The sequence below is a fragment of the Phaenicophaeus curvirostris genome, chromosome 20 (assembly GCF_032191515.1).
Source record: "Phaenicophaeus curvirostris isolate KB17595 chromosome 20, BPBGC_Pcur_1.0, whole genome shotgun sequence".
NCBI lineage: Eukaryota > Metazoa > Chordata > Aves > Cuculiformes > Cuculidae > Phaenicophaeus > Phaenicophaeus curvirostris.
Window position 1 is genome coordinate 2,798,249 of NC_091411.1, and position 12,692 is coordinate 2,810,940.

Below are 12,692 nucleotides of genomic sequence, written 5' to 3' on the forward strand. Positions count from 1 at the left end.
CCCACCACCCGGACGGAGCTTCAGTCTTGTGAGTGGTGACTTGGGAGAAAATATTAAGTGACAATGCTGACTTTTGGCTTCACCGAGGAGGTTGAGGGAGCCAGGGCAGTTTAGTCGGGGCAAGAGAAGGCTTTGGGATACACGAGAGCAGATTATCAAGGAAGGAGACAAACAAGCTCTCCACTGGGGTGCGTGGCAGGAGGGCTGACGGTGATCACTGAAATAACAGGAGGCTGTGTCTTGGTGTAAGGAGGGGAGAAGGTGTCCCTCTGCGACAGTCAAGCAGTGGAAGAGGGTGGGGGACCCTCCATTCGTGAAAGTTTTTAAGACCCGGTGTAAGCTGCTCTGAAATTGGTGCTAACCCCACTTTGAGCAGGAGGTAGGATTAGATGCTCTCCTGAGGATCTCCTCCAGCCTGAATAATTCTGCGACTCGGTAACCTGATCTCCTTCTGAATGCAAGTTGGAGTACAGTTAAGTAAAAGGTTATGGGGGAGCCCCTTGAGGACAGGGAGGGAGGAAGGTGGTTTAGATTGAGTGCTCTTAATACTCCATCTGTCATCTGTGTGGTTAACATGTCATATATATGGTTGCTATGCGAGGCTCTCGCAGTGGAAGATTGTAGGTCTTGAGAGGGCTGTTCCTAACTTGTAGTCGATATGTTTTATGGGTAGTTTTAGAAAAAAAAGCAAGTGACCTCCTCAAAACAAAACAAAACAAAAAAACCCAGCTGGAGAGAGATTCTGGAGTAAGGAATTGAGTGAAAATGTCAGTGTGCTAGGCATGCTCTGGTGTCTGTTCTGTGTGGGAGGGAAGCTCTGCTAAAGGACAAGGATCACTGCTGCTTGGGCAAGGAGAAAGGAGACAGTCCAAGTGTTTTGTTTGTGCACGTCTGTTCTCCTGCTGCTTCTGCCCTCCCTGCTTCGTTTCATGCAGGAACAGCAGGACCGGAGCCTGGTGACTGCCCCTCAGTGGAGGGGACGTGTGTTTTGGAGGGCTTGCTGGAGTGCACGAGGCTCCCTGCTGGGATGAGGTGTGGGGCTCCTGGGGGGGTCAGTGTGCGTTTATGTCCTGTGTTGGGTCATGATGTGCCTGGCAGGTCTAAAGGTGTCATGAGGAGGACCTCCAGGTTCTTTGGCTGAGATGAGCACAAAGAACCCTCGCCCTCCGGTCAGTGGGAAAGGGTAACTGTGGTTTGACATTAGCTGAGCTAAGAAGCACCCTTTGTTAGTGCAGTGAATTGTATTTCCTTATCTTTTGCTTTTGCCTTTCTAATGGTTTCCAAGTTTGGTTACTTTGATGGATTTAATGACATCTGTTCATTTAATGACATCTGGGTTTGTGACAGAAGTGCTCTGTGCAGTTTCACAAACCAAGGACACCCTACCCCTGAGGGACTGGCTGATAGGCAAGGGGAAACTGCTGGAGGGCTTGTGGGGCCTCCAGCTCCTTTGCAGAAACACCCACTCCTCTCTCCCGGCTGTCGGTGAGGCATTTCTTCATGCTTGGGTCTGTGGGCTGAACCTTCTCCTAGTGTTAAATGGCTGTGTCAGGGGTGACTGGAATGCTAGTTTTCTCCTAAAGTCTAGCAAGACTGAGGTGTCACTTTTTCATAGTGGCTTTGTTAGATGTTTGACTACAGCCTGGAAAATGAGGCTCAAACTCTTCCCTCAGCCTCAGGGCAGTTCTATCACCCATCCTTCAAGAAGGCGACTGGGAAGTACACCCAGACCTTGATGTTCCCGTTCTTCTGCCACCCCTTTGGACCCAGCTTTGTGGTGTCCCTGTCCCCACCCCATGTGCCACTCCCACATGTTGCAGTCCCTTTCTTAGCCCCAGTCTCTTGTGGTGCTGACAGGTCTCCTAAAGCCACCTCTAAGTTCACACTAGAGCCTATTCCTGTCTCACTTTTCCTGTTGCTGCATCTCATCTCTTGTGCATCTTGATTAACCCAACCTGTTAACCTAAAATCTGGTTGCTTTTATCTGTCCAGCACTGTCGCTGCTCTGGACATTGCTTTGTGGTGCCACTGTTCCCGCCCTATGGGCTTCTTCACGTTCTAAACATCGCCGTGGCTTTATGCTCTTTCTGGCCATCTTTGGTGCCCATATGGAAGAACAACTGTTAACAGCCTTGTACTTTGTGCCAGGATCTTGCTGGACCTGTTATGTCTAGTGCTGATTTTTTGGTGTCACCGTTGGCATTTGGTTTGTCCAGGTGCCATTTGTATCGTGCAGCAACCTGTCCCCATGCTGCCTGGTTGATAGAACCTAGGGAGACCATGCTCCGAGCTCACCTAAGGGAACATTTGTTGCTGCCTTCTTGCAGGGCTTCTGCCCGTGCGGCGTGGCTGTCCTGGTACCAGTGCTGTCCATTCAACCTCTGGCGGCTCTGCAGGAGTGGGTGGCTGTCTTCTCAGGCCAGCAGCCCTGCTCTGCATTTGCCAGCCTGTAGCAGTTGGTTTCATTAGGAGATCATAGAATCACCAGGTTGGAAAAGACCCACCGGATCGTCGAGTCCAACCATTCCCATCAATCACTAAACCATGTCCCTCAGCACCTCATCCACCCGTCCCTTAAACACCTCCAGGGAAGGTGACTCAACCCCCTCCCTGGGCAGCCTCTGCCAGTGCCCAATGACCCTTTCTGTGAAAAACTTTTTCCTAATGTCCAGCTTGAATCTCCCCTGGTGGAGCTTGAGGCCATTCCCTCTTGTCCTGTCCCCTGTCACTTGGGAGAAGAGCCCAGCTCCCTCCTCTCCACAACCTCCTTTCAGGGAGCTGGAGAGAGCAATGAGGTCTCCCCTCAGCCTCCTCTTCTCCAGGCTAAACACCCCCAGCTCTCTCAGCCGCTCCTCATAAGGCCTGTTCTCCAGCCCCCTCACCAGCTTTGTCGCTTTCCTTGTGTTTGTTGTCCCTGCCCACTCTTAGTGTGATGCTGGCTGAGTTGCAGAGGCAGAATCTTTGTTAATGGTAAATAAAATGTACAGTGAGGAGGTGACAGGGGTTTAAAAGCCCCCTCAAACAAAACTGATACCAGCAGCAAGAACGGTTTGAATTGTGAACTGAGCAAAACTTTGTAGGAAGGGATCAGAATCCATTCTACCAAGAGTTCTCATCAGTGAGTTCTGTTCAGTCCAAACTGGTGCTGCTTGTGCTCCAAGTGTGAGCTCCAGAGGAAGCCTGCAGGGCTTGGGGTATCTCGGATGAATTCTGAGGCATTGAGAAATGTTCCACCAGCATTCTGGAGCCAGAAAACTGGAGATCACACTTTCTGGCCCCTATTTCTTCAGACTTCAGATATTGCCTCAATTAGTAGCTTTGCTGTTTCCTCCTTGAATTCCTCTAGGAATGCTAGGAAGTACTGGCCAGTCCTAATTGTCCCTGAACCTCTTCTGAGGATACTTTGATTTCAGATAGATCCTCTTTTAATACATACAGCGTGCATCGTAGACACAGCTATGAGTCTTCATCATGACCATGGAGTTTCTTGGCTCGGTGCTGGGCACTGGTGATGGGATTCCTGCAGCAAATGCGAAGGTCCCACTCCGAGGTAATGATCTGCAAAGGAACCAGTTAAAACAAATGCCTGTTTCAGCTGGGATCTAGAGAGACTTGCAAACATGCCAGACCTCTGTAATGGATCTCTGGAGGGAGAACAGTACCTGGAGGAGCTCCAAGTCCCACCTTCTTCGTGCACATCAGTAAAGAATAGCTCCCTCCTGTGCCTGTGGTGCCCAGTGCTTTGATTGCAGGCTGCCTGGGGACAACGCTGGGTCACAGCAAGATGGATTGGCTTTTCAGAGGTGGTGTCTGCTGTGTATAGTGGGAAAAACTGCCCTCTTTTGCATTTCTTGGTGTGTTTTTCAGCAAGTAGATTTTTTTTCTGCTCTCACAATGATTGTAACAGGATTTGATTTCCCTGCAGCCAGCTGTTAGCAATTAGCAACTTGATCCATTCAGTCCTGAGAACAGAGTTTAACACTTTCTTGCCTCTGTGAGGATGTTGCTAATCCTGTTTTTGCTGCTTTTGGGCTTGTGCTGTAGTTTTGGCACTTTCAGTGTGTGTGTGGGCAGGTCAGGAAGAAAGGCATGAGTACAGAAAGGGACTCAGAGAGCTACAGAGGGAAGGATGGAGTTGTCTACCCAGGAAAACATCATTAGGAAGGTGATTTCCAAGCAGTTTGTACCAAGGTTTGTATTTAGTAGTCTGTTCCAGCGGTTCTAGCACTTGGAAGTGTACAAATTTGGGAATCCAATCTACTACTTGCTGAGATTTAGACTCAGCAGAAATCAACATCAGTTCTTCAAACAGGGATTTCCGGCAGCTTGAGTGCCTGAGTGGAGCTGAGGCTCCTCCGAATGATGAGATGGGAGTAAATAACTTTCTTAGTGTCCTTGCTTAAGAGAACAGTGGCTGCTGTAGGGGACTGGAAGGTGAGAAATGACACTGTTTGCTCCCTGTGTACAACAGCTCTCCTGGGACTCCCAAACACAGTTTGGATCAAATGGCATCTGAATGCTTACAGTGATCATAGAATCACAGAATGGTTTGGGTTAGAAGGGACCTCAAAGCCCCTCTAGTCCCACCCCCTGCTATGGCCAGGGACACTTCTCACTGGATCGTTTTGCTCAGAGCCCCATCCAACCTGGCCTTGAACTCCTGCAAGGATGGGGCAGCCACGGCTTCTCTGGGCAGCCTGTTCCAGACCCCCCCACCCTCACAGGAAAACATTTCTTCCCAAGATCTCATCTGAATCTTCCCTCTTTCAGCCCAGAACCACTCCCCCTCACCCTGTCCCTGCACTTTCTGATTGAGAGCCCCTCCCCAGCTTTCCTGGAGCCCCTTTCAGTACTGGGAAGCTGCTCTAAGGTCCCTCTGGTGATGTCTGGATTTGCTTTCACTTCATTCTTGCTCCAGTGGCAGGCTCTGGTCCTCGCCTGGCTCTGTAGGGTTCCTATTTCATAGAATCATAGAATAACCAGGTTGGAAGAGACCCACCGGATCATCAAGTCCAACCATTCCTATCAAACACTAAACCATGCCCCTTAGCACCTCGTCCACCCGTGCTGTCTGGCCACCCTTTGCCTTAGCCTTGGCAGTGTTGCAGAGGGAGGTCCCAGGGTGCTTTGGTGGGTGCTCACCTGTGTCTTTCCAGGTGTGTGTCTGCCAGGCTCTGTTTCTGGGCTCAGGAGGGAGGAGTGCTGAGCATGTGGAATGTACATCTGCCATCTGAGGGCTCTGGTACATCTGGCAGCTTCTAAACCTCCAGCTGAGAAGTCACCTGGAAGATGCCTCTGTGCTGCTGTTCTCCTGCCAGGCTCTCCTCAGCAACTTGGAGTTCTGTTCAGTGGCTGGTCCGGCGTGGTGACCCAGCAGAAGGACCTTCTCCAGCCCAGGCAGGGGGGGAGTGGATCTGGGCTGTGGTCAGGGCACCCCTAAATGGTGCTCTGCTGTGTTCCCATTGCCTGTTCCAGAAACATGGTTAAAGCCTTAATGTTCTCAATGTGTTCCATTCTCGTGTCCCATAGGACAATCTCTTCGGGGGCTGAACTCTCTGTACTTCCCGTTGGGAGCCTCCAGGGCACCTTACCTTAACATCCGCCAGGTGTGTCAGCAAACTCTGCTGCGGAAATGTCTTTACAAAATTGCCCTCTGCTCCATGGTGCGTGTTGTGGGGTGCTGGGAGCTGGTGAGTTTGCATCAGAGGTGACCCCCGCTGTTTCAGGGAGAAAGACACGCTTGGATGCACACACAGCTTGGGGGTTCATGGCCAAAACTTCTTTTCTGATAGCCAGACCCTCTTGCTGAGATACAGGCTGTGTTTTCTCTCTGCTGCTTTGCTTTTACACGCTCTCCACCCAAGGTGCCACAAAATCAGAGCCTTGTGGTCACCCTGCTCCCTGCCTTGGCCAGGGTGCTCACACGGGGCACAGGAGGTGGCTGAAGCAGGAGCAGTCCTGGCAATTTTGAGGTCTTTTTTGGGTGTGCTCATGTTGTCGCATGGCTGGGCACAGCACCGCCGGGCAGCATCCACCCATCATTAGTTTCCCCTCCTGCATTAGCATTTGGCTCTCTTCCCAAGAAAGCCCTTAGTTGTTTTTCAGGCTCAGAGCCATCTTTTCTGACAGAATCCAGCAAGGACAATTGCCAGTAGCAAATCCTTAGGAAAGAGAATCAAAACAGGGCAAGCCTCAGTGATTCTAACCCTGATTTAGCTTCTGGGCGTCGAGCAATCTGCTGCAAGGGGGTTTCCTGAGCCAAAGGTTTTACCTTCGGATTTAAGAAGCCACAATGTGTCTTTCTGTTGTGAATATATCCAATTGTTTTGGTATCCACAGCAACTCACAGCTGGGATTTGTACGATTTAATTATGTTGGGTGGAAAAACTACAGCCTTTTGTTGCAAATCTCCAAGCCAATGGCATTTGATGCTCTGTTGTTCTTCTGTGTGTGTATGCACTGGCGTGGAGATGGTCCCTCTTTATCCTCTCTTCCTTTACTAACAAATCCTAGCATTCAAGTTTGCCTTTTTACTACCACTCTGAGGATTCTTGAGCAAACGCCCTCTGGTCCTGGCAACTTTTCATTTATTGATTTGTTCTGGTTTCTTTCTGCCTGACATTTCAGTATGAGGCAGAGCCTCTAACCTCCATTCCATAAAGCTGTCTTCCAGGATGGGAGCCTCCTGAGGTGTCTGTAGTGAATGTGGACACAAAGAATTCGCCTAACGTTGCTGATATGACCTTGTATTCCTTTAGGTGTTATCATGGCTTTCCACTGAAATTGCCAGCCTTTAAGCCTTTTGCTGTTTGCCTTGTTTCCAAACAGGAAATTAAGTGTGCTCACGTGTGAGAGCGCACATGCTCTTCTGGCGGCCATGGGGACGTGCAGGGAGAGATTATTTTCTCCCTGTTTTAGGCATTTATCTTGCGGTTGTGTGACAAGTTCCAGAGTGCCCACTTGAAGAAGACAGTGAGAACAGAGAGAGGCGTGTGTTGGGTGGATAAGACCATCTGAGTTCTTTGTAGATGCGGCTTCAGTACTTCTTAATGTAATAAAGAAAGTGAAGCATCAACGTGGGAGAGGGGACTTGGCACTGGACTTGTTTAAGAGCAGTTAAGAGAATGTGTTTGCACAGCAGTCGTGGCAGCTGAGCTCCAAAGAGCTGAATTACGTTCATAGCTTTAGAGATGGTACAGGTAGTAAGGCAATTCTTACTCCTTGACCAAATCTCTCATCACGTGGTGAGTTGGAGTAGAGCTGAGGTCAAAATGCTGTTGATGGCATGGAGGATTCCCAACCTGTCATGAGGCAAGTCTGCAGCATGGAGAAGTCATGACTTTGGAGGACTCTCATCTTCTCTCTTTGCTTTGTCTTTCAGAAATGTAGATGGCAGCTGCTGTCGTTGAAGGACTCGGACCCGTCTGACCCTGCGCAGCGTCTCAGACTGCTACCATGATCTTCTGCATGCTACTGCTGGCCTCACTGCCCGAGCCGTCTGGCGCCGAAGTCAACCCTGGTAGGGAGCTGCCAGGCTGGGAGAGGACTTGCATCTCCCACCTTTCTTATGTTCGTTCTTAGCCTTTCTTTGCCCTTTCACGATGAAGGCACATAAATGCAACAAATGCATGCAAGCACAGTCACTAAACATAGTCCCTGAATGTCCTCCTCTGGACTAGGTTGACCAGTCTGACTTGACAGCTGTCCTGGAGTGAAACGCTTTCCCTGACAGTCCCGGGAGGGCTCATGCATGTGGATAAACCCCTTTCTCTGCCCGCCCAGAGGGTCTGTGCTCTCAGCAGGCCTGTTCTGAGCTCTGATTATCTGTTCATCAACTTGACCATGTGGCCTGCAGAACAAACCTGGCTCTAGATTGGCTCAGAGATACTGTGCTTCTCTGGAAAGTGAATTACCAGTTAGCAAAGCACAAGCTGCAGCTCTCCAGCCAGCATGAGGGGTTCTGGAGAGAGAGGTGTGCAAGGAAAGGTAGAAAACCCTACCTGGCACAAAGCTAGGGTGGAGATAGGGATGTGTGAGCCTGTGAGTCCCTGTGGAGGGCTTTTATCCTACAGCATTTGGTAAGTTATGATCATGACATTGCAAAACCACCAGTAATGAGGTGCTTTGAGCTGGAAACAGTGCAATAAAGGAGTCTAACCCTTTTTCAGCTTGGCTGAAGGTGTGATGAGGGAGCAACGCTACCCTCAGGGCCTTTGTTTGCTCTGATGAGTCTAGCTCAGCCCCTGCTCTGGCTGTAGATCTCTGCAGAGGTTTGGGGAGCGCTGCAGCCAGCCAGGAGTGAAATGAAGCTGGTGGGGGAGCTCAGCAGGCAGCCCCGTGCTCCCTGTTACACAGCCGTGCCCTGCACTGCGTGTCCCCTGTGTGTCCAGCTTCAAACTTGGGGTCACCATCTGGTTCTGATGGTTAAAACTACTTGAAGAAGAGGGAAGGTGGCAGCTAGAGGGTCAGTCACGTGCAGATCCCTTCTGGTGGTGCTGAGTAGAGAAGTTAGCATAGGATAGTTAGGTGGGAATGGTCTACCCCACCCCGGGGTCCTGGGTGGTGGGGTGGGCTCTGAGCACAGGGCTGTGGTCCCACCCTGCTGCAGTGATCTTCTCTACCAAGAAATGAGTGTGTAGTTTTGCTCACACTTCTCAGTGTTGCCTATGAATTCCTCCAGCAGCTTTTCCCCCTCAGCTGCCTCTGTCCCAAGTAGCCAGGCCCTGGTGTTTCCCCCACACGCTCTAGCACACCTATAGCCCAGCTGATGCTCTTCTGTTGTGATGCCTTCAGGCTCCTTTATTGTCTTGACCTCCTGATCTGCTGCAGGAATGGTCTAGAGCACCTCCTGAATTGCCTTCTAAACCAAAGGGGCTGCTTTGTGGATGATTTCAACCTGTGTAGGAAGGATCCCGGGCAGTTCTTTTGTTCAGCATCAGTTGTTTGACCGTGCTAACAGAGGTGAGCTGTGATGTTTTCCTGGACCTCTGTGTCCTGTCTGCATGGCAGATGAGGGACCTTGCCTGTGCAGTAAAGGATCAGGGTTGTCTGAGCAGGAGTAGTGCTGGCACCTAAACAGAACCACAGAATGGTTTTGTTGGAGAGGATGTGTGTTTTGGCAAGAGCCTCATGCTGCTTGTTTTGTTGGAAGCCACAGCCACCCACAGAGATAGACAGTGGTGGTACGGTGTTTTCTAGGTTGTTTTGTATGTATTCCCATAATTTATTTTTTTTTCTATATTAAATAATCCGGTGTCATCAGCAAATATGGTCACCTAACCATCCATCTCCTTTACAAGGTTGATTAGGAATATAGAGAATATCACACATTCATTGATGCTGTGCCTGAAAACAGCAGCAGGCAAACCCTGTGGAAGAAGGGGGAAGCCTGGAGAAGGGAAGGCTCCAAGGAGGACCTTATAGTGACCTTCCAGTACCTGAAGGGGCTACAACAAAGCTGGGGAGGGACTGTTTACAAAGGCTTTTAGTGATTGGTCTAGGGGGAATGACCATAAACTAGAGAGGGGTGGATTTAGACTAGACATAAGGAGGAATTTCTTCACGATGAGGGTGGTGAGGCCCTGGCCCAGGTTGCCCAGGGAAGTGTTGGCCGCCCCATCCCTGGAGGTGTTCAAGGCCAGGCTGGATGGGCCTTGGGCAGCCTGAGCCAGTGGGACATGTCCATGCCCATGACAAGGGTTTGGAATTAGATGATCTTTAAGGTCCCTTACAACTCAAAATGTTCTATGATTCTATGAAACAAACTCTCTTTGCAAACATTTCTCTACTGAAGCCTGTTGGGGAGTTTTGCGCCCTGCAGATGTTTATTCTGTATGGTGCCAACAAGGAGATGGATGCCATGTCCCTGTCTTCTTTTGTAGCTTCTGAACCTGGAGAGCAGCTTTCTCCAGGTTTGGTATGAGGGCAGCAGTCCTGAGGTGCAGAAATGGGAGGAGAGTGTCCTGCAGGGGGAAGGCAGGCAGAGCTGCTGGTACGGCGCAGGCAGCGTGGCAGAGAGGATGCCAAGCGACACGCGTGCCGCTCTGGAGTGACTGGAGCATGTGCTGGCATTTGCTCGTGGCCTAGCAGACAGGGGAGGAGCTGGCACTACTGGGAGCTCAGAGGACAAAGCCTGAAGTCCATTTCCTTTTTTTCTGGGCCTGCCACTGACTATGCTTTTGGTTTTTAATTGTTTCATGATTTAATCCCATATAACTTACTTTTTAATCCACTCTTGATGTCAGTCTGACAAAAATATCTTGCTCACCTGTTTTGAATACTGAGCTTTAATGAATGCATTAAGACAATTTTCTGAAACATCTCTGATATTCCAAGACATGTTTAAAAACTCGTGCCAGGGGAGAGAGCTTGGCCAGCTCAGATTTGTAAACTACATCTGCCTTTGGTGTTTCGAGCTTGCAGAGCAAGATGGCTCGAGCCAGTTGTGTTTGTACTCCCTGGAGGCACCAAGTTTGGGAGTCTTCTCATGCCTGTAGAGAAATGCTGCAGGCAGGGAGCAGGCCAGGATGGGGCATTGTGGGTGGTCAGGGGCTTGGGCTCAAAGGGAAGCTCTATCCAGTCCAGTCATCTGCAACAGAAGCTGTTTACCTGCTCACTTGTTACTAGACTGGTGAAAATAATAATTGTTTGCATGCATTTTATTCCAGAAGAATAAAAATTTTCAACAAATTCTTCTTTTTCATGTTGCATTATTATTGATAAATATTTTTTCATTGCAAAATAGGTCCGTGCAGCCATTAACACAACTATGGTTTTGGCTTTCATGTTCTCAAAATGTTTGTGTAAAGTTTTTTGCCTTACCAGGGCTCTGCTGGATGATACCAACTCTGAGTGTATTGCATTATTTATTTCTGTTTATGGTACTTATTTAATTCTCTTTATTTGCATTCTTTATTTTATCATTACCATGTTTATTCTCCAGGCATTAATAGCCTTTTAATTAAACTTGTCTGGTGATTTAGAAAGAGTTGGTACTGATTTTTTTTTTTCACATTTGTTCCCGTTTTCAGCTATATGCCGTTACCCTCTGGGTATGCACGAAGGGACGATACGGGATGAAGACATCACTGCTTCCAGCCAGTGGTATGATTCTACTGGACCCCAGTATGCACGGTAGGTTAATCCTTGTCTAAAAAAAATAATCCTTTTTTTCTTGTAATGTGTGATTGAGAAACAAGATCCCTCACTCTTAAAGCAACATTAAGTTTGCTGGGCTTGTTCACTGCTTCCATGTTAAATCTAATTAGCGCAGAGTGAACGACCGAGAGGCAGTGGTCACGGTCACAAGCTGTAAACCAAGAAATTCTGAATAAATGTTAAGAAAAAAAGTCCATCCCCGTGATAATAAAGTGGTGAAGCTCTCAGACGGGCACCCAGAGGCATGATGATGGCTCAGTGTGTGGAGATTTTCAGGATGTGGCTGTACAAGCCCTTGGGCAATGCACTGTGGCTTTAGAGGTAGCCCTGCTGTGAGTAGGAGCCTGGAACAGGAACTTCCAAAGGTTGCTTCTGACCATGGTCTTCCTATAGTTCTGTGAATAAATCTCTGATGGATTTATGACATACAGGTCAGTCGGGGACAGTGCCCTTGGGATTCTCCTACAGTGCTTTAAATTAAATAATAGGAAATAGTTTGAGGATGAACTTTTCAGCAGCATCAGATTGAGGAAATGGGCTGTGTCCACTTTGACTGAAAAACCTGGAAACTGCAGAGCTAAGCAATTGTTAAATAGCAGCTAAAGGGTTTTCTTTCCATGTTAAGCAGTGCAGCAGTCTTTCTTGTATGCATGTTTTTTTCATTTTTTGTCATTTCATTTCTCTTAAAGCTGCTAACTGGTGATTAGCAAAACACTGCTAAATATAAATTACCTTAGAATTATTGATAACGGTGATATCAAACATTCCTACAATTGCTGTGCAAGTAAGCTATGAATTGCAGGTTAACTAGGGTACTTACATTTTTGTGATGAATTTGGGCAGTCCAAAGTTATCAAATACTCCTCGTGTTTGATTATAATTTCTTAGTTTGTGGTAGAGCAAATGCACTGAGTGATATGTGTTTTAGTGGAGTTTGAACAAGCCTGTGGGCCTGAAAGCTGAGAGACGTATTTTGTTGTCTGAGAGATAACGTATCTCCGACTCTGGAAATCCTCCAGGCATCACTTTACCATCTGCGACCATCATCCCTTTGCCAGGGCAGCTGGGTGTCTGCCGGGTGAAGACATGAAGCCCCCTCTAGCTGACTTCATTTTGTTAGAGGTCATAGTTGTCCTGTGCACGTGTCTGTCCCTGTCAGTTCAGTCGCCCTTCCTGCCTGCCTTGTAACTTTTCGCTTGCCACTTTGCTGTAAGGGAGTCTTGCATGAACAGCTGACCACATGGAGACAATTCTCTGGCCTCTGCCTGGATCTTCAGTGTCTCCTGGTTGCTGCTTCAATGCAGGGGGGTTGCACTCATGGCTCCCATCAGTTAGAGACGGGACAGCTGTCTGAAAACAAGGGCACTTCAAGGACTTGCGGTTGGCTAAGAAATGCCTGTTGCTAAAAAGCCCATGTTTTGTGACTGGATAAACTTTTCATCTTTAAAGCTTTCCCCACCCTGTCCCTTGCCCAGCTGAATTGCAGAAGCCCAGGTAAGGCAGCTTTTCTTCTAGTGGCTCCACCTGCTGATGGC

At 48.7% G+C, this 12,692-nt stretch overlaps 2 protein-coding genes across 4 annotated transcripts in view; both read left to right on the forward strand.

Moving 5' to 3' along the window:
* NELFB (negative elongation factor complex member B) overlaps positions 1 to 12,692 on the forward strand; it is a 125,229-nt gene that overhangs the window by 26,907 nt on the left and 85,630 nt on the right. The window lies entirely within an intron of this gene.
* Positions 1 to 12,692, forward strand: part of LOC138729120 (discoidin domain-containing receptor 2-like) — a 45,689-nt gene that overhangs the window by 5,784 nt on the left and 27,213 nt on the right. For all 3 annotated transcript variants that reach the window (XM_069873084.1, XM_069873082.1, XM_069873083.1), the window contains exons 2-3: positions 7,382 to 7,519; positions 11,031 to 11,133. In XM_069873084.1, the coding sequence (XP_069729185.1) occupies positions 7,456 to 7,519; positions 11,031 to 11,133 (167 nt within the window). In that variant the 5' untranslated portion in view covers positions 7,382 to 7,455. The remainder of the gene's footprint in view (positions 1 to 7,381; positions 7,520 to 11,030; positions 11,134 to 12,692) is intronic.